The following is a 23,297-nucleotide window of genomic DNA, read 5'->3' as shown; positions in this document are numbered from 1 at the left end:
CAATAAAAGCAAAATCGTCTTTGTCTAAGTTAATCACTTTAATCAGTGGATAAGAACAAATCAACAAAAAGAGATAGTTGTGATGTGAGGACGAACACGACCAAAGAGGACGAACTTCATAATCTTCGGTGATAGTTTCAAAATCCTATAGATAAAATTGTTATTTTTCAAAATAAGAAAGAGAAAACTAATAAAACTTTAGTTTTAAAAATTATTTTATTAAATAAACATTTTATTTTTAACTTTAACTAAGAATTTTAATAAAATTTTATTTATGAATGAGACTTTAAGTTTTTAAAAATTGTATAACAAGAGTTTGAAATTACACTTAACCTTGGGTAAGAACAAGCCTTTCAGCCTTGTAAACAATTAATTAAGATGAAGTAGGATTCCATTGTTACACTAATGGGTACAAGATTCTTCAACGCAACTATCACTTCAATTCTAATTATGATTCTTCGTCTATAATTGTGATTTTCATATATTAATGAGATGGACAATTACTCATTCAATCTCATGTCCACACCATGATTGAATAAAATATTAGTGTTGGTGCATGACTCCATTTGCACCTTCAACCTTTGAGTTATTCTTAATTCTTCCACTCCATTTTGTGGAATACGTAGAATGGAATCTCCCTTTACAAATTTAAACATTCAATTACAAAATGGCAATCTAATTAAAACTATACTACAACTAGATGCTCCATGGGATGAAGATATTATGCCACTACAATTATCATATGATGTCATACAACAAATTATACTAGCACACGTCATCAATTGTGTCAAGGATTCCAAAGCAATACATGATACGTAAGAAACAAAGCATTTAATTTTGTTTTATAGAGAATTGATTTGCCTTTAATTAAAAAAAAAAAAAAGGAAAAGAAAAGAAAAGTGGCATCTGACCTAACCCACTAGTCAAAATAAATGGATCGTTGCTGGAAATAATTTTAATTATCTGAAAAAAATTTAGTGATCTCATTTTTTTTTTTTTGGGGAATTTTCAATTTATTAATTTGCATGATTTTATTTTACGTACATCACAAGGCATTTCGCCACATTTATTGTTTCTTTATGATTGGAGACATTGATTAAGGTATTTAATCCAAGGTTGCTTTTCTCATAAAATGAAAATTTTAACGTCTTTCATCAAAAATAGCATGTATGAGTAAAAATCATTCTTACCTTGGTGCATCATTTGTAGTTACAACCTACACCAGCCAGCGGTCTAAACACCTCGAGAGACTGAGTCATCTTTTGGAAGGGCTACGTAGTTCAAAGGAATTGCATGTGTGACCCTGCCACTCTCTCTATTATCCTTCCCTCCTGACATTCCATGGCGGCTCGATGGTGTCATTGCACGACGGCTCATTGGGGTTCCAACCACGCTGTTGGACTGACCCAAAGGCTTTCTTATTGCGGGCTTTGAACCATATATAGCCTCTTGTTCTGCAGCTAGTTGCTCTTGCAGCCGTTTCTGTTCCTGTAATCATCCAGAGGGTCAATGTTTAAGCTGGTTTAATCATTGAATGAGCCAAGACTGCAAGAATGTCAATTAAAAGAATATGTATATAATATACTTAAATTGCCATGTATGAGGCAAAGAAAACGGATAGCTGGGAGTTGCATCAAAAAACATACTCGAGATCTACGCTTTTCGTCCTCTCTTAGTTGGCGTTGCATTGTATATTCTTCCACTATATGTAAGAGGGGTGCCTGGAAGTTGAAAACATTTTAGAGACTGAAAACTAAGAAATTAGGTAAACAATGAACCATAAAGCACCCAAGATTTGTCAATCACCTTGTCATACAAAAAGGGAATCCCTTTCTCCATTTCCCAAGCTTTTGTTTTTGCAGTCAAATTTTCGACTAAAGCTGATCAAGAAGAGAATTAAGAATTATATTACGGTTGTTAATTTCTCTAAAGATAAAAAATAATTTAAATTAAAAATTAAAGAAACCACACAATGAAGAAATTTGATCTTTCACTAGAGACAAAAGTCTCGGAACAAAATCTTCTTTCCTGCAAGAAATTCATCTTTAAATCCAAAATTTTATACACATTTCAATCTATGCAATGCTATTCATTTAAAAACTATTATCACAGATCAGAACTATCTTGATTACTCCTGTTTGTACAGATTGATACTGCAAATGAAATTTGCAAAGTCTCGTTTATTCTAGGGTAGAAGAAGCTCCAAATTCTAAATTCATAGATATAACTTATTTAAAATCCTGTGCCATTTGTTTAAGACTCGAGTAAAGATTCCTAGTAAATTTTTTTTCAGTACTCATAAATGTAGACCACATTTTCAGCTAAGGAAAAATTTCAAAACCAAAATTCTTGGAGGCGTTTCCAGATTACAGTCAAGATCTACATCAATTTTAATAGCTTCTGTCTGACAAACTCGTAGCATATGCTAAAACTGTTTGTCTTTACCGACCAAGCATCCCTTAGATTGCCTAAATACCATAGCAACATAAATTGGTTAACTGGCCACAAAGATGATGGAAACTTAAGGAGAGAGTTTTGAAATCACAGGGCTCGATCTTAGTGTATGAAACAATAGGCTGGAGTCCATGAAGTTTCCCAATCAGAATCAAACAAATGATGTTAAGTGTCCAACAAGTACTTCTATAAAAGATAATTGTATGCTCACATGTTATTTTGCTGACAAGAATTCGAGCTTTCTCTGCCCGTTTCAGATTCTTGTGTGCTCCTCTGCCAGCACTATATCGATTTTCATCCTATGGATAGTAGAAAGGAGAAAGAAAAGAATGAAATGAACAGAGTAGCAGTTTAGTACTTCAAAGATGTAAGTACTACAACAAATATTTCTGTAAAATAAGAGTTCGAATGTTTTCAAAAAGAGAAGAGTACAAATGGTTCAACTCTGTCTGAGGAGTAATTTATCAAGTTCATCCTCTAAACTGCACTAATTCTAGAATAATACTAAATGTTCCAATTTGATGCATCACCAGATATCATTTAACTTATAATTAATTTTCTAGGATACTAAAACATTCAAATAAACCTGCATGTCAATATAAATTCGGCATTAGTAGTTTAAAGATCAAATCCGTGAACTAATAGACCAACCACATTGCGCTGGCACATAATATAAATAGTTTACTAATGCTATATACCTTTTCATATTCATCAAGCCACTTTTCTTCCTCAGATGCATGCTTCCACTTCTCTACCTTGTCCAAGATATCCTTCCTGCTTAAAGCTTCTTCTTTGGCTTTTGCTATCTGATCATCCATGCTTGAAAGAAGATCGGACAAATCAACATTACCTGTGGAGACAGGTTTTAGAAAAATAATCATAAAGCAATTCCAGGCTAGTTCTGATTGAACAGTGTAGTAATAGCCATTTTCAAATATACAAAATTAAAGTCTAGTTCAGAATTTTTTTTTTAAATTATTTAAAATCAAATGAACAAAGTGCAATGTACCAGGGTTGTGCAAACTGCATAAATTTTTGAAACATCCATTATGTATCACCAAAGGGAAACAGTGTAACAACCATAGATAGTCTAAATAGTAGTCAAATGCAATTTGATTTCATCCAAAACAGAAAAGAGTGAAAGCTCTATATTAAGGGTGTAAACAAAAACTAGATACTTCAATTAATTCAGGTTGGATCTAATCAACTCCAATATAGGATTAAGACCTGAATCTATCAAGCTCATGAGAATCTGTCGTGCTGCATCACTATCTACATCCATATGAACCCCTCTGTAGATTTCTTCAAGCTCATTTTGCCTCTTGAATACCAACTCTTTCATCTTGCTGGCTTTCAGATTATTTAATCTTTCTACCTCAACTTCTGCCTAGCAACAATACGGAAAGCAGTGGTAAAAAATACTACAATGAAACAAACAAACAAACAACATTCCCTACAAACAACAAATTTCAAACACTAGTAAAAGACAATAATAATCACCTGCTCAATAACATCTAGAGCAAGGCATCCTTGTCGCACAACTTCATCACTCGAGGAAGAAGCCAAACTAGTAACATCGTCAAATTTTCTTTGCTCAATGACAGGTGTCTCCAAGAGGTTCCACAGCTTTATCAATGCACTAGCCAGACCTTGAAGCTATACAAAACAAAAACATCCAAATAAGGGAAAGGTTTATAGTGTCATCTGATAATTTGTTATTGCAACAGATTATTCAAATTCACCCTTGAACGCGGGCTTGAAGGCACAGAAATACACTAGCTGGACAGAAAAGGCAGTGAAAAATTTATGTGTCATCAATTGAACAAAAATTATTCATATTTTCTACAACAAACCAAAATAAATACCCATTACAACATGGAAAATGTCCACTATAGTGTTAAACAATCACATACAACTCGGAGAGAAGTAAAAATTGAGAGAAAACACATGGGAAAGGAGAGTGTTAGCCTCTCAACAGTCAGTGGGATTGTGGTGTTATTTTTGGTTGCCTTTAGGGTGTAAATGGTGTAATCAGAAGCCACTGTTTCTGTAAATATTACAATCAATCAATATAAGCATCTATTGTTTTGTTCATTTATGTTTATGTTACTTGGATTTACATTGTTTAGTAGTTGAGTGTTTGTTTATACAAACATACATATAAACACTCACACACATACATGTGCACACACAACTCGGAGATCAACCAGAAAAATCACCTTCTGAAGCCTTTGTAGTTTTTCTTGCTTTAGGGAATGGATTGCACCAGTCAATCTAGCAAGACTGTCATTGCTGATGCACTTTGACTGACTATTTGTTGGATCAGTCAAGCTCGGATGAATTTCATTTACAATCTCAAGGAAATCAATTGACATCACAAGTGACAGCTCATGAATGGTATTGATATTGTTCCTAACTTTATGCAACCGAAGATTCTGCAAATTAAGCCAAACAAAGAAGCCAACATAAGTTTAATGAAAATTTGTTGCATTTATATTAGCACACAAAATTCCAAGTGATGATCATAGAAGGAACCTTCTCGTTTTGTAGTTCATGCAAATATGCCTTAAGGTCCCCTAATTTCTCCAAAGTCAAGTTGGATTCATCAATTTGTGGATCAGAAACATGAACAGACTGCCCATTTCCTGCTATTTCAGAACAAATCCAGACAACCTGAGACTGGGTCTCTGAAAATTCTTTAATTCTCTTTTCCTTCTTTGACCTCAAGTCTTCCAATACAGGTCTTATGGCAGACATTTGCTGCCTAAGAGGGCCATTTCCCTATACATATGGCCAAAAATTAATCAATTGATGCATAACTTTCAGTATACAATAATTACAATTTTCCTCTGCCAAATAAAACGAAAAAGTTTCTGAACAATTTCATAAGTTCACTCACAACAGCAAATACGGGTCACATTTATAAACAAGAAAAATGATAAGGCAAGATGGACCAAACCCGTGAAAAGGAAGTGTGTTCACCCAAGGGAACAATAAGGTTTGCAATTTCAGCTTCAGCCTCGGCCAGTTTTTGATGCAAATCAGCCTTGTAGTTTCTGGTTCGCTCAACCTTTCTACGATATATATCAAGGCATTCTTGCTCAAGTTCTAAAAGCGTCTTGTCCCTATCACTATCACTCTCCCCAATTTCATCCCATATAATCTAATATCAAAGATTAAAACATTAGCACACAAAACTACAGTCTACAGATAGAACACGAAATTAAATAATACACACGCATAAACAAGTAAAAAGGGAATGTAACTCTACCAAACTGAAATTTCAAACCAAATGCAATAAGAGGCAAAAAACACACTCCAAAATTTAATTTCAGTATTAAAAAATCACTAAATTTTCCATCATAGAACAATATTCAGATACCCCAGGTTAAGTTAAGCTAAAAACTAAAAATTAAAAAAAAAATTCATTTATTCATTTCTCCTTCTACAAAAATTTTAAATGAAATTAAAAGAATTCTTCTCGTAATTGAACAAAAAAAAAAAAAAACTCTCAGAAGAGGCAAGTGATAATAACTAATTACATAAAGAACTTGAAATTGAAATGGCAATCAACATTCAGAAGCAGTTCATAGTTACTTGAGGGCGCTTTTGACATAGTTGAAAAGCTATGTTAAATAAAGTGCTATTTAATATCAAAAAAGCACTTCCACTGCGTCCTTTAAAAGCGCTTCTTCCATAGTTGACAAAAGAAAACCCTGCATCTACAGAGGTAAGAATGAGAGAAGAAAGAACCTGTAATTCTTGGAGGAGAGAACCGCAAGTGGTGGTTGACTGCGTGTGCGAGGGGGGCATAGTTGTAATTTTAAGGCTGGAGAAAGAATAAACAGCTGAAACTTGCCAATCGAAATCCTAAAATTTGTTGGAAGAAGAAGATGAAAGAAGGAAATAGATTAGTGATTAAATTTGGAAAATGGAGATCCCGAAGATATGAATAAATGATTGAATGAGGGAGACCGGACATTCACAGAACAGAATCCCTCTTGAAATGGGAGCGTTACAAACTTTGGGATCTTTTGGCGCCCAAATCAATGAATTTCAAATTTATTCAAAAAAAATGCAATTACTTATTTTTTATTGGCCATATGACTATTTCCCACCCAATTTTTAATACAAAGACAATACATATCCATGAGGTTTAAAAACTCCAAACAACCACCCAAAGTCAATTTTCATTAAAATTTCCAATTATAGTAAAAGGAAAAACTCAAACATTTACCCATACACACCTACACACTGGGTACGATGCGAGGAAAAGATCTTTGGGGCATCACACAATGAAGGAGAAACAGGGTCGCATCATCTTCAAAAAGTAGCTCAAACGCTAGAGAGAAACAATGATCGATATCAACTTGGTCAACAAAGAGAGTGGTCACTAGATTTTTGAATAATATGAAACTGAATAGAGGGTTAAATAAAGTTTTCAAAAGTTTAGAGACAGTCGAAATGAAAAAAAGATAAAAACCCTAGGTTTAGTGAGGGGAATGTAATTTTTTAAAGTTATTAAACTTCTGATAAAAATAAAATCGTTAATTTTTAAAACTAAGAGAAAATATAATAAATTATATATTTATTATTATTATTATTATTGAAAATGACAATTTTATCTTTTCACCTTAATTAAATTTTTTATAAAAATTAAATCATAAATAAATATTTAGATTTTTCAAATCTCGTATATTTACTTTCATATTAAAACTTAAGATGTGAAATAGTACTTTGGCCGTTTTTATTTCATTGCTCAATATGTTAAAACTTAAATCATTTTATTAAAATTTTTTGTCATATTTACGTTCATTTCCAGTTAAAAAAAATTAATCAAACGGGGAATAAAAAGTTAAAAAAAAAAAAAGCCAGAGACCCTTTCGTTTGATACTAAAAATTAATATTTTACATAAAAAGTTATCTATTCTTATAATATTTTTTATTTTTTCTGTCTTAAAGAAAAAATTATTATTTTAAATACATATTTTAATTATAAAATTGCATACAAAAATCAATCGCCCGTCACATTAGGAAGATGATTAATTTCTTATTTGTCATTCCTTTTATGTGTTTTCAAAGGTGAAAAGACTTATTTTCATTCAAAGTATGTTGTTTTTTTAAGTTTTTTTTATTAATTTTAAGAATCATATTTATCTACTCATAGACAGTTAAGAGTATTATTTAATATTAAAAATAAATTTAAATTTGATTTCATTTCCCTCCTTAAACTCTAAAAACTAATAATTTTCTTCTAACTCAAGTTTTCAAAAATAATATTTTCCCCCTAAGGTTTTCAGATTTAATTTTTTAGTGATTAAGAGGCTTCTCTGATAATCTCCAGACAATGTCTCTTCCTTTCTGGCAAGTTCTCCTTCTAGTTGTCTTCTCTCTGATGTTGTACAACGTCATCGTCAACGAAGACAATTTGACAAGACGACGTCTTCGTCTCTGGACAAAGATGATTAGTCTTCATTGATGACGATGTCGTATAATGTCAAAAGGAGGATGCACCAGAGAGAAAGAGACATTGTTTAGAGATCACAGGAGAAGACTCTTCATTGCCAAAAAATTGAATTTGAAAACCCTAACGGGAAAATGTTGTTTTTAAAAATTTGAGTTATGGAAGAAATTGTTAATTTTTAGGGTTTAGAGGGGGAAAATAATATCACTAATAAACTCAATTAATTTTAATCATTTATAGATGGATAAATAAAATTTTTAAAATTAATAAAAAAAACTTGAGAAAACAACAAACTTTTAAAAGAGGGGGTGGGGGGTGAATAAGTCCTTTGGCTGTTTTCAAACTTGTGTTGCGTGATATGATTTTAGACAAGAGTAAGTCACAGGTTACCACCCAAGGTTTGGCCCATGAACACTTTACCCACCTTGATGGCATAAGAAGCATTATTTAGTCAAAATCATACTCTTTTTGAAAAAACTGATGGTGTAAAGGGGAAAAATAATTACGCCATCTATAAAATTTGAAATAAATTAAAAAATAAATCTTTTACACATATAACTAAAAAGTTTTAAATATGACAATTTAGTCCTTTAATAAGTTTAAAAGCTTGTATTTACAATTCTAATACCCTAATTACCACTAAATCTCATCATCACTGTTGTTGGCAATTAAGCCACAATGTGAAGACTACCAAGAAAAGCGAAGTTCATGTAACAAAAACCAGAGAAAGATTGAATAGTGCTATAAAGGGAGATCATTGTTTGTTATTTATTTTGAGTAATTGGAGGTTTTATCGAGAGAAATCAATAAAATCATTAAAAAAAAGTCAAAAATAGAGATATTGACACCAAAAATGGGTTTACAAGTCGAATTAGCACTAAAGATAATTGCCAGAGGTTAGAGCGATGACTACGGTTTGATTGACTCAAAAGAAGAGAGGGTGTAAGTGAAAAGATAGAGAAGTAAAAAGGCTTTTAGGCTATATAATAATTTAAAATTGATTTTCAATAAGTGAGTAGTATTAATATCATAGAAAAATGGTTTCATTGAGGAAATGTAATTTAACATTTAGACTACACAACTATACTAAACACGTTTTCATTTTCCATAAAATTTCGTATATATATTTTTTATACACAATTTAAGTACACAAATAATATATTATTATGTGATTAAATGATCCTGAATTAAAGATAAAATAATACTCAATCACATACATCATTTATGTATCCAAATTATATATCAAAAATATATATACATAGCATTATTCTTTTTATTTTCTTTCATCGAATGGCTCCAATTACTAAAAGTGACTTTCTTTTAATTTTGAATGATATATCATTTTAGATTCATAACATAAATAAGACTAAGTATTTAATTAATAATCAAAATATGAATATGAAGGCAGTTTGTTTGTTTGTAAAATATACCCAGTTTATTTGGACATCAGTGAGAGGACAAAATTTAAGAATGATTTGTGCCATCTCAAAACACAGTGGCTTCATTAATTCTTCTGCCCACCTTACTTTTAAGCTTATATCTTCCAAAAGCCAGAAGAAAGAAACAAAACCACTAGAATTATTGGTCCAGTTCATTACATGCCAAGGAAAATTATGTACATTAACTTTTAGATCAAACAGTGACAGCAAGACAGCCTGTGACATGCTGTTAATAAACTTTATGAATCGATATGGTTGATCAATTACACAGAGAACTTCACGCCTTCATCATCAGCTGAAGTGCCCTTGAAGATTGTAAGCTTCCCCTTATGTTCCAGTAGTTTTAGAGCTCGCATGAGAACTGTGCGATCCATCCCCTGAAGCTCTGAGGTACATGATGCAAGAGCAACAGAGAGATTGATTAACCAATATGGACAGAAACTTTACAAATGCAAAACAAATAAATTCCTGATTTCTGTTAAATTATGAAGCCAATTGAGTCATGTTTGCAATAGAGAAAGAAAGAGGAAGCAATGAAATACTAAAGGCATCTAGTTTACCTGTCCCTCGAGATTCAATTCCAGTTCGGATTTCTTCCACTGTCGTTACAGTATCCTCTAATCCATTGTCTTTTGCCTAATCAATTTACAGAAGACTATATGAAAAAAACTAACAAAGAAATTGGTTATAAAAGAGCAAAGTTTTTATCAAAATCACATATAACTCACAAAGCGTAAAATAATATCAGCCCAGTCCTGAATCCGGTGCCAGAGGATAAGGCATTTCCTATGTCCTTTATCCAACCATTCTGCTCGCCCTGTTAAACAGAATGGCAATTAATAAATTATGTGTTGAATGTATAAAAGTTACAACATTGTTTTTAAGTCTCCATTAAATATAGCAAAGGAAAAAAAAAACTAAAGAAAATCAAACCAGGCAGCACCGGAACAAACCTTCTGAAACTAAAGCTGACAGAAATGCTTCTCTAGCCTCATTACTAAGAGATCCTGCAGGATACAATTAAATTGTATAATAACTGATCAGCAGAGATAAAGTGAGACAGGAAACCTATTGAAGAAAGGAACAAATTCTGAACAACCGTATATACAACATAGATGGCAGTGTGGAAAAAGAAAAGTAACAACCCTTTCAATATTTTTACAAACTACTAATAAGTTAACACAATCACTAAGGTAATCCATCTGACATTACAGAAATCAAGTTGTACATAATAACAAACTGATGTATGAAAAGTGTTGTCATGTTAGAACCAATGTTAATTGCCTCATTGGCTTAAAAAAAGATGGGGAATTAAGTTGACAATCTAAGTAAATGATCACAAACACAATCACCTGGAGATAATTCTTTGTATGATCCCAGGGCTTCAAATATGAAATACAAATGATGTGAAGACAAATGTTAAACACAAGTGCACAGATTAAATACACTAACAGACAAATATATCCAAACTTAAGTCTATGAGCAAAATGTAATCAGGATATTACAAGGCACCTTGAAAAGGGTAGAGAAAGTAGCCCACAACAATTATGATAGGAGAATTACTTTCTTCAAACAATAGAAGTTTCTAATTCTTATGTCCTATGCAACTTTGCAATTCCAGATGCACAAGTAAGCCATACATACTCTTTCTAGTGACTTAAGATCTACCCAATCCCATTCAGAATTCTTCTCTTCAAGTCTAAAATAAAAAGATTGCCATCTTGCACATTACAACCTCATATCTAGATCATATACCACCAACTTCTACATACCATAACTACTCCAAAGTATAAATGAATAGCCAAAAAAGTCTCATTCATATACACATTTCATCAGGTGAAAGTCAAAACAGGGCAGATGAAACAGTAAAACGGCCAGTTGGCCACTAGCTCATGAGTGATGAGCTTACTTCAAATTCATAGTAACAATGATCATGATATATTTTCTGTTTAAGATGTATTGGAATACCTAAATAATATTAATGCAATACTATATAATAAGCAGTTTTTTTTCTCTCCTCACTCAATAGTCGTTAACAACAGCATGCCTTCTGTCAAGTAAGCATACCTTCCATTTACAGAGTGAAAAAACACACAAACACTTTAATCTTGTAAACATTCCTAAAGCTTATTACAATCTTCCATATGACATTGAAACAAGTGTAACAAAGTGTTTAAAAAGTCAATCACAAGATTAAGCAACCTAATTAAACCTAGTGAGAATATAAATCTTACTTTCAATAACAGGATTCGAGAATAGAGGAAACTCTTCCTCCAGTCCAATCACAAATATTTTTTGAGTTCTACAGTAATCAAGAATAAGTTCCTTCCAAAGCTGTACCTGCTTCTCTCGAGTGTCTCTCACTGGTTGCAAGCTGAAAACAAACAAAAAAAATACATGTTAATATAAACATGAATCATCCCAAGGCAAAATAAGAATCAAGAAGGTAACCTAGACAGGAAAAAGGAATCAGGAATAACGAAAAACTAAAAATAGTTTAAAACAAAAAGTTAATTTTAGTAAGCAAATAAAAAAATTTTGGTTTGGCTATCAAATTGAGTACTGTTTTTCCTACAAATTGAAAGTGCAAAGGTACTTAGCACTATTTCTTCATGGCTATATCCAGAACTGGGATTTATATATGGTCCAACAGTTCAACCAAATTCTCATAAAGAGATAAGTTTTGAGAACATCTGATCAAATATCAAATGCTAAAGCTTGTCTATGACACAATCAATCATGATATCAATGATGAGGATGAAACTTATTGATAGAAATTTTAAATTCCATTATGAGACCTTGCATCTTAAAGTTAAACCAATTGATTCAAAATGATTTGCCAAATTAATATGTTAGGCATCTTACAAATTAGATGCTAAAATCAGATCACTCATAGAAAGAGGTTCAGCGAGCAGTTCAAAGAGAGATTATAAATAATTTAATTCACATTAATAAAAAAAATGTAAAAGATTACAATTCCTATTTGTATTTACCAATATCTGAATAACCAGCAAGTAAATAGTAAAATGCCAGTAAATTTATGAAACGTCAATCGAGAAAGAGCATACGTAAAGTATGGTGGGTAATTGAAGAACGCTGGAAGCTTGAAATCACCCAATTTCTGCATCTCTCTATAACTGCAGACCTGAAAAAAATAACAAGTTGTTAAAATTAAAAGAAACTGAATTAGTGGCTTTACCTTTGAACTGAATTTTCTTAAATATTATAATGCTTCAATTGAAAGACCTTAACTCCACAGAACTGAAATTCAACATCTAATGGAATTCATTGCCATAAAAAAAAAAATAATAAACTGGAAAATGGAACACTTCAATTGAACAGAATTCAAACTCCACAAAAGTGGCGCCGCAAAGAGTTTCATCATCAAAACAAAAAAATAAACAACTATATCTGACAAACCCCATTGCAACTCCATCACCATTAAGAAACAATTAAAGAAAATAAGAAAATATTGAAAAAATAATAGTTTCATATGTACCCAATTATGTGGGTTGCTATTTGCTCAGCCTGTGCTATGACGGTGACGATGCGGTGGGTATGAGATGGAGAAGGCAGAAAGGGATTTGACAGAGTGATATCGCGACGTCTGGAAAGCGGGCGATGGAGTTGAGTTTTCAAGTTTTTTTTTTTTTTTTTTTGGGTTGGATATTTATTTACTAGTTATTTGATATTTCATTTTGTTAATTTCCCTTTTTTGTAATTTTAAGGGTGAAAATTCAACTAAAAGAAGCAAAAATCAATATATTTTATACATTATTTAAAACCAAAATCCTAACTATTTAATCCTCAAAATTTTCATCAAATCAGAATAATTTTAATAATAAAATGATTCAAACAAGAGTAAAAATGATATATTAATCTTCTTTATCATTTTTGCAGTAAAAAAATTCCGAAGAAGTTGAACAATCATTGAACCAATTCTTGGGATTTGCTCTGAATTTCAACAACGAATTCAAGAAAAAATTGGATAGGGATATGAAAATTATTTTGTTTATATATAAGGACATTTTAATTGTTGTAGCTAAATATGATATTTTTGCTTAATTTTTAATTTTTGGGAAAATTTCGCTTAAGCCTCTATTGCTTAGGCTAATTTATTTAATTTCCCTTTTTTAATTTTAATGGTAAAATAGACTTTATGTGGTTAAAATTACACTGTCATCCTTAAAATTACTTAGTAAATAATGATAAAATTATGTACATATATTTTTAAATGTGTATATATATATGATATATTATCATGTGATTAGATAATTTTAAATTAAAAACAAAATAATATTCAATTAATTAAGGCCAAACGACTATTTCCCATCCAAGGTTTAGCGTTTTCTCAAATGTCCCCCCTTTAACTATGGAAACACCAAACACCCACCCATGACCGGTTAGATTTAACAAAACTCTAACGGTGATAAGGGTAAAATCGTCATTTTCTATAGAATATTAAAAATAAACTAAAATATAATATATTTTACCCGCCTAAACTTTAAAAACTAAAATTCCCCCCCAGCCTAAGTTTTAAAAAATCGTAGTTTCACCCTCCCGAAGCATTGCCGACGGTCTCTCCCTCCCGAAGCATCCTCACCTTCTGGAGATCTCTTTCCTCCCATTTGGACTTCCAATCGGAGTCGGAGAAGCTGTGGAAGACGAAGAACTTCGTCGGGGAAGACGAAGTTCTTCGTCGTCATCTGGGAAGACGATGTCTTCCCAGACGAAGACAAGACGACGAGACGACTCGTCGTCCTCTGGGAAGACGAGTCGTTTTCATCTAGGAAGACAATCGTCTTCCCAGACGACGAAGACGAGATCGATCGATCTCGTCTTCGTCGTCTGGGAAGACGAAGAGGAGATCGATTGATCTCGTCTTCGTCATCTGGGAAGACGATTTCTCTTCCCAGACGGCTTCTCTTTGCATCGGATGCGTTGAGATCGAGTTGAGAGGGGTCGTCGGTGGAAGAGAAACCGTTGGGAGGGGAAGACGGTCGGTGATGGTGCCGGAGAAAGTGACGGAAAAGGGTTTGGAAATTGGAAGGGTTTGGAAATAAACCCGGGAAAATGCAATCTTTTCAAACTTAGCTTAGGGAAAAAATATTAGTTTTTAAACTTTTAGGGGGGAAAATGAGATTAAATTTTAGGCGTTAGAGTTCTGTTAAATCTAACCGGTCATGAGTGAGTGTTTGGTATTTCCATAGTTAAAGGGGGGACATTTGAGAAAACGCTAAACCTTGGGTGGGAAATAGTCGTTTGGCCATTAATTAATTATATACTAGGTTATTTACTCAAACGTTAATGCATAACATTGATAAAAAAATAACTATAATTTTAAAGTAAATATTTATACATGATTTCTTTTTCAATCATTTAGCACCAAAAACTTGAAAGTATTTAATCATTTTTTTTAAATAACCAAATTTTAAAATTTTTCTATTAAATAAACCAAATTTTTATTATTTCCTATTAATGGTATCAAATTAATTATCTTATTTTTAAAACAAAATAATAATTCTAATTGTATTTATTTAGTATTTTCAATAAAAAATTGTGAAAATTTTGTTTCTTTAATATGAAATTTTGAAAGTTTGGCCTTTTTTTAATAAAAAATTTAGTCTTTTTAATTTAAAAAAAATTTAATAACTTCATATATCATTATCCTTCTATTAAGAATTTGAATTTAATTTGCAGATAAAACGGAGTATTTTAATTTTAGGTCAAAATTGGAATGGAATGGGGTATGTACAAAGGATTACATAATTTTCTTTTTTTAATGGCATCCATCTTTTAATTATATTTTAATTCATTTCTTTTTTATTTTAGAAACTAAAATACCAAAATTTGTCAACATTTTATCTCATCTCATTTAATATCTCTTTACATATATATATATATATATATATATATATATATATATATATATATATATATATAAATATTAAAACTATAGGACCGTGGGGCAGTCCGTGAAAACTGTGAGTTGAGTGAAAATTTAATTTTTTAAAATATAGGACTTATAAAAGACAGATTTTGAATGATCATAACTTTTGATCCAAGAAAAGTTACGAGACCTGTAATATATCAACGTGAAGCTCGTTTTGAGCTCTATAACAACTAGCTTCACCGGTTGCACCAAATTTGGAGGCCAAAATAAAACTATTTCATTGTGTATTATGCAGTTTTTTGTTTTACCAAATTTCAGATTTTCGATTTTTATGATTTTGGGCTTGTTTGTAACCAGGTTTGACTTTTTTGATATGTAATTTTCAAATTTGAAATTTGTCTCTTTAGTTTTGTGTTTTTTTGGACACATTTTACGATGTAATTACGAAATTTCAGATTAATTTTTTGGTTTTCTCATTCCTAAGTTATTTGAACGCATAGTTTTTGAAATTCAAATATGTTTTTTCAGATTTTCAAGTGATTTTTTTATTATTGACATTATAAGGTATTTCAATATATTTATTTATTCTTAACATGTTATTTTCAATGTAGTTTTTACGAATTGATTTTTTTAATTTGAATTTAGAAATATAAATTTCTTCCTTCCGAATAAACCCGTAGTAATTGATATTAAGTAAAAATAAAAGTGAAAGTGAGTGTTTAAGTAATATAAGAAGTGTATGTAACGAGAGTGAGAATGAAAGGTAATTTTGATATTCAAAAAAAAAATTAAGACATTTTTACCTAAGAATAGGAGAAATGAATATTTTCGCTTAATAAAAAGGTAAAATAGGTATTTAATATAATTTTCCTTGATATTATTATATTTTTTGAAACTTATTATTAATAATATATTATATTAAATTTATATTTACACATTTTTTTTGTTTTTTAATCTAAATTTTTGACAATTTTTTTTATAAAAGTTTTTTTTATCATTTAAAATGGAGTTTCTTTTTTCGTTTCGATATTTACTAACAAGCTGCTACCGACTTTGCTTCACCGCATTGACAGCCACAGCCTTAATAAAATGGAGTGATGTTATCCCCAGTTGCCAACTCCCTATTTATTAGCTGCCCCATAACACGGGTGACCGGAGACTTGGTGCTACATTAAAAGACGACGAACCGACTTAACGTTGAAACCTCGTCCCACAGGCCTACGTGGCACACGTTTCACCGTACATCTATCACCCCTCTTCTTTACACAAAATCAAAACCAAACAAGAAGTCAATGCACAACTCAAAACAACAATGATTTCTTCTTCCATTTTCTTGAGGGATTATGCTAAGTGGGAACTCAACGCCTTTCTTTGGATATCTCTCATCACGATCACTGTGCTTTTGTTGAAAAAAGTTTTCAAATTGTTCACTCTGTGGTTCCAGGCTAAGTCCATTCCTGGTCCGCCTTGTTCTTCCTTTTATGGACATACCCACCTCCTTTCTGGAAGGAGTTTCACTGGTGAGTGTGATTTTTGAATGTTTTTGGATGATTTGAGGTGTTTTTGAAGTGGTTTTCGGATCGTTTTTGTTGTGTTATAGATGTTTTGTCACAATCCCATTCTTGATTTGGGAGTGTTTTTGGGTGATTTGGGATTTTTTGAAGTGGGGTTTTAATGGTTTCTGTTCTATTGCAGAGGTTTTGTCACGATTGCATGAAAAGTATGGATCGGTTGTCAAGGTTTGGTTGGGTCCAACTAAATTGTTGGTGTCTGTTAAAGAGCCGGTGCTTATTAAAGAGATGCTTTTGAAGGCTGAGGATAAATTGCCTTTGACTGGAAGGGCTTTCAGTTTGGCCTTTGGACAGTCCAGCCTCTTCGCCTCATCGTTTGATAAGGTAGATAGTGTATGAATATATGTGTTTCTTGATGTAGTTAAGGGGTTGGTTTGTTCGCTTGCAGGCTAAGCTGTTGGTTTTATTGTTGAAATTATAGTTTCTCATACTCAAGACATGACTTATCATAAAAAATTCTTTCCATCATTTGATGAATAACCTAATAGAAAATATGATGTCTTGGTTTTTTTATAGTGAATCTAAAGTGCCTGATTGAAAAAACTGGGGTTAATGAAATAGTTTTTGCTATATGTTTCCGATTTTCCAATTTCAGATCTTTTATTATAAATTTTTAGATCTATATAATTTATTGAGCATGTAGTGATGGGTATTCAATGATTACTTAACAGGAGAACTCTTAAGTTCTCGTTTGTTTGACCATTTTAATATTAAAATTATTTTATTTTTTCCCTAGTAATGAGTAGTTTGACTACTGTAGGTGCAAAATAGACGAGAATCGTTAGCATTGGAGTTGAATGAAAGGTTTCTTGAAAGAGAAAATGTAATTCCTACTAGGGTCGTGGACTCTGTCATGGATAGAATACATGGGATCTTGGGCAAAGCAAGTTCTGATTGTAAAATGGTTTCTCAACACATGGCTTTTACTATGTTGGGAGCCACAATTTTTGGTGATGCCTTTTTGGCTTGGCCTAAGGCAACTGTTTATGAGGAGCTTCTTATGACAATAGCTAAGGATGCTTGCTTTTGGGCCTCTTATAGTGTTACTCCCTTCTGGAAACGTGGATTTTGGAGGTACCAGCATCTGTGCTCAAGATTGAAATGCTTAACACAAGATATTGTTCAACAATGCCAGAAAAACTGCAAGCTGTTTTGTCATTTGGATCAAAGCTCCCATAATGAAACCTCAAATACCAGAATGGAAACTGCATTAGGTGGAATGTCTTGTTCTGATATTCCTTTACTTGATAACTTATTCTCACAAGAGCTTAATGGGAATCTTAATGTCGGAGAAGAACCATGTGGTAATCTTATGGGTGTGATGTTTCATGGATACTTAACCACGACTGGTTTGATAGTTAATATCCTGGCAAGGCTTGCTATACATCAGGAGATACAAGATAAGGTAATCATCAAATTTCTCCATTAAAATACAATGTTTCTCCGTGTTCATAGTGTCAGAACTAAATTAGTCTTATCTAAAATTATAATGGGCTCAATTGAGTGTAGCTTCAAACATTTAAGTTCTTGAACCTTACCTTTTGCAAAACTTGATGTGTTTAGTGGTGCCACTGATCCTTCATGAACTTTTCATAGGCTAATAGCATCTATCTAGATGCTGTATTCTTTTCTTTTCAAACTTGGTCCACTTTTTTTGATTTACATCGTTGCATGGCTCCTGCTGTTTGCCTCTAATTTTCCATATTCAATCTCTTGTATGGAGGTGGTTGTCTAGTGATTATGCATTTAGGTAAACAATAATAGAGTTTCCTTTCTTTTCCCTTTCATTGTTATTCTAGCTTTCCTCCCTCTATTCGGTTTCATTTTGGACTCCCTGTGTTTATGTTATTTATATGTAAGGAGTAGTTCTTTGGACATGACATATTGCTCTTTTGCTTTGATCATACTTTCTCTGTGTAGTCCTCAAAGTCATGTTTCGGCTAGAGTGCATTTATACATACATTTGGAAGGTAAAGTTACCTAGGGAACAGCAAATTCTAGCTTTGACAATAGCTCATACTAAACTAACACCTTTTAATTTATTCAGTGGCAAAGACCAAACATATATTTGTTCTTGTTGGTGTGTGAATTGTAGAAGTGTGAGTAGAATATGGACCACATGTTCTTTTCTGTCCTACGACTTTAAAAAAATATGATACAAAAACTTTATTTCGTAGAAGGATTGAATTTTACACTTTTCAGCTACTAATTTATTGAGTGATTGGAAATTTTGTGCTTTGTTGTGTATTGTGGGTTTAGTGCTTTTGGTGAGAGAGAAAAGCAGCTATTATTTTTTATTGTGCAGCACTGAAATCTCAGCTTTTGGTTATGTGTTGATCTTCTTAAAGGTCAGACACTAATCTAGAGGACTGGGAGGTGGTATTCTCCCTTTTGTAAATCTTTATTCTGTGAGTATAGCCTTTTCTGTTTCTTATACAAAACAAGAAAAAAGATCACATATGAAACATAAGAAAGCAATAGTAAAGTGTAGACCACACATTTTTTAATGATTGGAACCCAGCTGATGAGGTACCTGCTAAGCTTGGTGCTTGAAGTATTTGGACTGAATTGCTTATTAAGAATCTCACATGCATATAAATGCTTCTGAATCTTCAAAATAAGCATGACAAATTCTCTGCCTGAAGTATATATAAATTTGTGGCTAGTTGTCTTATTCTTGTGTATGTTTGCAGAGGTTTTTGCCATGTAACATATTGTATTTACATGTTGGTCTAAATCAGTATTTGATTGCTATATTGGAATCCTACATATTGGGTTCTTGGATTGTTTCTTATATTTATTGTTTAAATGATACTTTTGCAGATATTTGAGGAGATAATTATGGCACGAAAGGGGTCTGTGAAGCAAGAACAACAATGTGTTGGTAAGATGCTCCTATTATTAGCAACCGTTTATGAATCTGCTCGGCTTCTGCCTGCAGGAGCTTTGTTACAGAGATGCTCTCTGAAACATGGTGAGCCATTGCATTCTTCTTTGGTGATTGCTTTATTTGAAACTTTATGCTGAAGACCTTCTCATATTTTGAGTCACTTTTTCTGCAGTGGAATGCATAGATGTCAACATGGATATTTAATTTGCAAATGATTACCATCTGTTTCACCACACAAGACATAAATTCATCAATTTGCTTTTTCAATATAGGATAGAAAAACTTGACTCCTACAAAAAAAAGTTTACAATTTAGGCTGAAAGTAAGTAGAATGAGCTGTTACTTCCTGCAAGCTTGTTGCTTTTCATCCTATTTGGCTAGTGACCCAAATTATTCATTGGGTGTAGGCAAAGTGTCTCTGCAGTAATTTTCTATATGTAAATTGGTGTCCCAATTGTCCAATTATGCAAAAGAGTGCCATCACTCAATATCTCAGTAGTATTCGAGTCTTCATGTTCCATCAAATGCACACGAAACCTCTAGGAACAGGGAAATACAAAATTCTATTTCAATCTGTCTTAAGAAGATGATATCAAAACTTCAGTGCTCAATGACCGTGAAGAGAAAAAGGATTAATTTTTTATCCACTGTTGCAGCTTATCTGCCTGATTTTCTATGAGCTTTTTTTGGACCAAACTGTGACAAGACCTTTGCTTTTTTCACTATCCATTTTGCAAGGGGTGTTAAATGTTGTGTTGATTGAAATCTCTGAAGGTTGCACATGTTGAACTTTATGAGAAAAAGAGGTTAATGATAGTCTTTAATTGCAATGTAGAATAGAAGATTTAGAAATGTTATTTCGCTAACTTGTTTTTCCTTTGTGGAGTTTCCAGGATTTTTTTTTACTTAAAGATATTCATTATCATTGTATAATTTGATTTTCTAGTTAGTTTGCTATAAATGGGTTTGTTATCGCACATATTTAGGTATATGTTTTAGGTTATATATTTTTATAATTTGTAAAAGCTATATTCTCATCAAGAACTCTTTTTTGTGGATTCGAGTCATCTGCTAGAACTTTGCCCTCCATGTTTTGTATCTTCAAGTGGCAAAGAGCTTGTCTCTCTATCTGACAGTAACATAAGAGATTAGCTTCTCACCGCATAAGCTTAGTATGATAAAAATTATATTTTTATCACTTTGCAGGTTATCTGATCTATTTTTAATCATTTTTAGCTAGCATCTCGAACAATTTTATACATTCTTACAGCCAAGATCTGATTCATTGTTTTCTCATTTTTTCTTTATTTTGCCTAAATCTCTTGGCATCTGTCTGAATCACCTGCTTTGAATTTTTGTCCTACTCTAGATATGTGACTGTATTACTGTTTTGCTTCATTGTTGGTAATGCTAATGTCTTTACATTTATAAAATGTGTAGCTGACTGTTTCTTTTTCCACTCCCTTCTCTTGACTCAAAGATTTGACTCTTAAAAATGGTGTGACTATTCCAACTGGAGCCATGCTGGTTGTACCTGTACAGTTGGTACAAACAGACAAGCGTAGTTGGGGAAGTGATTCTAGCCAATTTAATCCATATCGTTTTTTGTCGGAGATTGGAAAGCAACCTGATAAATTGTGCAATACATCATTGACAGGTTTTACTCTTACCCATTTCTATTGTAAAAGTTTCTTTCTACTTAATATATGCCAATCACATGGTCTTGACTATTTTAGATGGCTATGGTTCTGTGTCTGCCAGGAAATGGCCTGTTATGTGGTAGCATGACATAATCGCACTTGTATGATGTAAATGTGCTTTGTTTTAAAAATCATGAGTGTTATATTGTGGTAATATAGTTTGTCACATGTAAATTATTCTGTATCATATACGAACAGATGTTTCCGATTGCAGAGATCATTCCAGGTTTGCATTTCAGTTACTCCAACCATTTAGTCCATATGATGATGGGTTGAACATTTGTAGTATTTATCTTGTTCACAGGTGCTGCAAAGGAGGACATGGATCTAAGAAATACCTCATTCATTTTGAAGGATCCGAATGACAATGCAGCATTTCTTCCCTTTGGTTCTGGCAGTCGTGCCTGTGTTGGCCAGAAATTTGTTATTCATGGAGTTGCTACTTTATTTGCATCACTGCTCGAAAGCTATGAGGTTTGTGCTAATTCTTTGTTAGTTTCTTTGACAAAATATATTCTTACATACATGTGTATATTTTCAAATCTTAGCTGCTTCATTACACTACACTCTCAGTGCTTAGCCTCACAGGTTATCGTACAAATGTTAGTGTTTGATAATATGGCTCCAATGAAATTTATTGCTCCCATTTGAAACTTAGTAGCTGTTTGGGTACTGGTGTTTGACCGTCGGCTTTCTTAAAGGTTCAGTTTCTCTTTACTCCGTAATTTTTAGGGCGCCATTCTTGGTATGGAACGCTGCAATCACTTCCTTTGTAAATACATAAGAGTAGTGATTTATTAAACATTTTTGCTTATTGAGATAATGTTCAGTGGACTTATGCCAATTGGAGAGCACCACTGCAATGGTCATTAGCAAAGTTAAATCAATTGGGCCATGCCTTTATTAGAGCATTGCAGTGATTTTGTGACATAAAGGTTTAACAAGCCAAAAGAAAAAAAAAAAAAAAGATGTATGAGTCTGAAGTGATATTTTAAGAAGTTTATTCAAATAAGACATGGTTGGCATGTGTTGCATAGACTGGGAAGTTCTAAACTTCTGCGATGTGATTTCAGCTTTGAAAATTTTTGGGATTATATACTTGTTTGGTGTAGTCTTATTTTGAAATGTAATTATTCTCTGTTTAAATCAATGTGTAACAGATAAGGCTGCAGCCAGGGTCGGAGAAGAACCCAAAACCAATTATGAACAGTTGTGTTTACCAGCTTCTTCCTAGTGTTGACATAATTTTCGTGCGAAGAAACGCCTAAAATTGAGAAGGCACACACATGCTATGTCTCTTACTAAATCATTTGTCAAATTAATTTTTCCTAATGGGGAAGATGTTGTGTTTTAGGCTCATTAGCTGTTATGGGGGAATCATGTCTGCATGAGTACAGTTTTGTGACTCATTTTTTTAAATTCCCTCACTGCTTTTAAATTTGTTTTTTATGCCTTGTGAGCCTGTTTATGTATTTGTTGTTTTCTTCCTCATCTTTGAACTTGAAAAAGACTTGTTATCTTTCAACTTTTTTCTCTCCAGAAAAGAGGGTTCATATTGTATCACCATATCCACTGAATCATGCGTAAAACAGTGCTTCAGCTATTTGCTTTGTGAAATTAAATGTGCATGCATTTTCATTTTAGATTAAAGGTTGGAACTGTTGGTTGTTTTGAAAGAACAATCAGCTGGAATGAGAAATGGTGGAGTTTTTAGTAATTATGTTGTGAAATTGATATAGTTTTTGGACTTGGTAGTGATTTTGGACTATTCTTATGCGACACAAGTAGTGGCATTGCGGCCCGGCATGAAAGGCCCGATCTGTTACTGTAGCAGATGAGTCAAGTCGCCTAGGTATCAGGGAAGTTATTATAGATGATGTGAAAAA

General features: G+C 32.5%; 3 protein-coding genes across 5 annotated transcripts; 1 reads left to right on the top strand and 2 right to left on the bottom strand.

Annotated features, from left to right (window-relative positions):
• Positions 1–1,104: 1,104 nt before the first annotated feature.
• LOC123192319 (65-kDa microtubule-associated protein 5) lies at positions 1,105–6,462 on the bottom strand. The gene is made up of 11 exons (XM_044604822.1): positions 6,208–6,462; positions 5,414–5,617; positions 4,990–5,235; positions 4,674–4,889; positions 3,955–4,110; positions 3,682–3,841; positions 3,153–3,304; positions 2,666–2,753; positions 1,807–1,880; positions 1,647–1,721; positions 1,105–1,488 (listed from the first exon to the last, which is right to left on the bottom strand). Exons 1-11 carry the CDS (start codon positions 6,265–6,267, stop codon positions 1,234–1,236), a joined length of 1,686 nt encoding a protein of 561 aa, XP_044460757.1. The 5' UTR covers positions 6,268–6,462; the 3' UTR covers positions 1,105–1,233.
• A 2,956-nt stretch (positions 6,463–9,418) lies between these two features.
• Positions 9,419–13,016, bottom strand: LOC123192320 (vacuolar protein sorting-associated protein 25). Its single transcript, XM_044604823.1, has 7 exons — positions 12,857–13,016; positions 12,426–12,502; positions 11,592–11,731; positions 10,311–10,364; positions 10,086–10,174; positions 9,918–9,993; positions 9,419–9,742 (listed from the first exon to the last, which is right to left on the bottom strand). The coding sequence occupies exons 2-7, from the start codon at positions 12,482–12,484 to the stop codon at positions 9,621–9,623; spliced, it is 540 nt and encodes a 179-aa protein (XP_044460758.1). The 5' UTR covers positions 12,485–12,502; positions 12,857–13,016; the 3' UTR covers positions 9,419–9,620.
• A 3,354-nt stretch (positions 13,017–16,370) lies between these two features.
• LOC123192965 (cytochrome P450 72A397-like) lies at positions 16,371–22,977 on the top strand. Of its 3 annotated transcripts, none has more exons than XR_006496982.1 (8): positions 16,371–16,770; positions 16,946–17,145; positions 17,582–18,226; positions 19,645–19,795; positions 21,192–21,368; positions 21,716–21,885; positions 22,000–22,112; positions 22,572–22,977. XR_006496982.1 is itself a non-coding variant. In XM_044605690.1 (7 exons), exons 1-7 carry the CDS (start codon positions 16,563–16,565, stop codon positions 22,677–22,679), a joined length of 1,659 nt encoding a protein of 552 aa, XP_044461625.1. In that variant the 5' UTR covers positions 16,371–16,562; the 3' UTR covers positions 22,680–22,977. The 3 variants fall into 3 exon arrangements, 1 of the variants encoding a protein (XP_044461625.1); XR_006496981.1 differs by having other exon boundaries at positions 21,985–22,112; XM_044605690.1 differs by lacking the exon at positions 22,000–22,112.
• The last annotated feature ends 320 nt before the right edge of the window (positions 22,978–23,297 follow it).

The sequence above is a fragment of the Mangifera indica genome, chromosome 12 (genome assembly GCF_011075055.1).
Source record: "Mangifera indica cultivar Alphonso chromosome 12, CATAS_Mindica_2.1, whole genome shotgun sequence".
Lineage (NCBI taxonomy): Eukaryota > Viridiplantae > Streptophyta > Magnoliopsida > Sapindales > Anacardiaceae > Mangifera > Mangifera indica.
The sequence above is the reverse complement of the archived record's forward strand: the minus strand, read 5'-3'. Positions and strand labels throughout refer to the sequence as shown.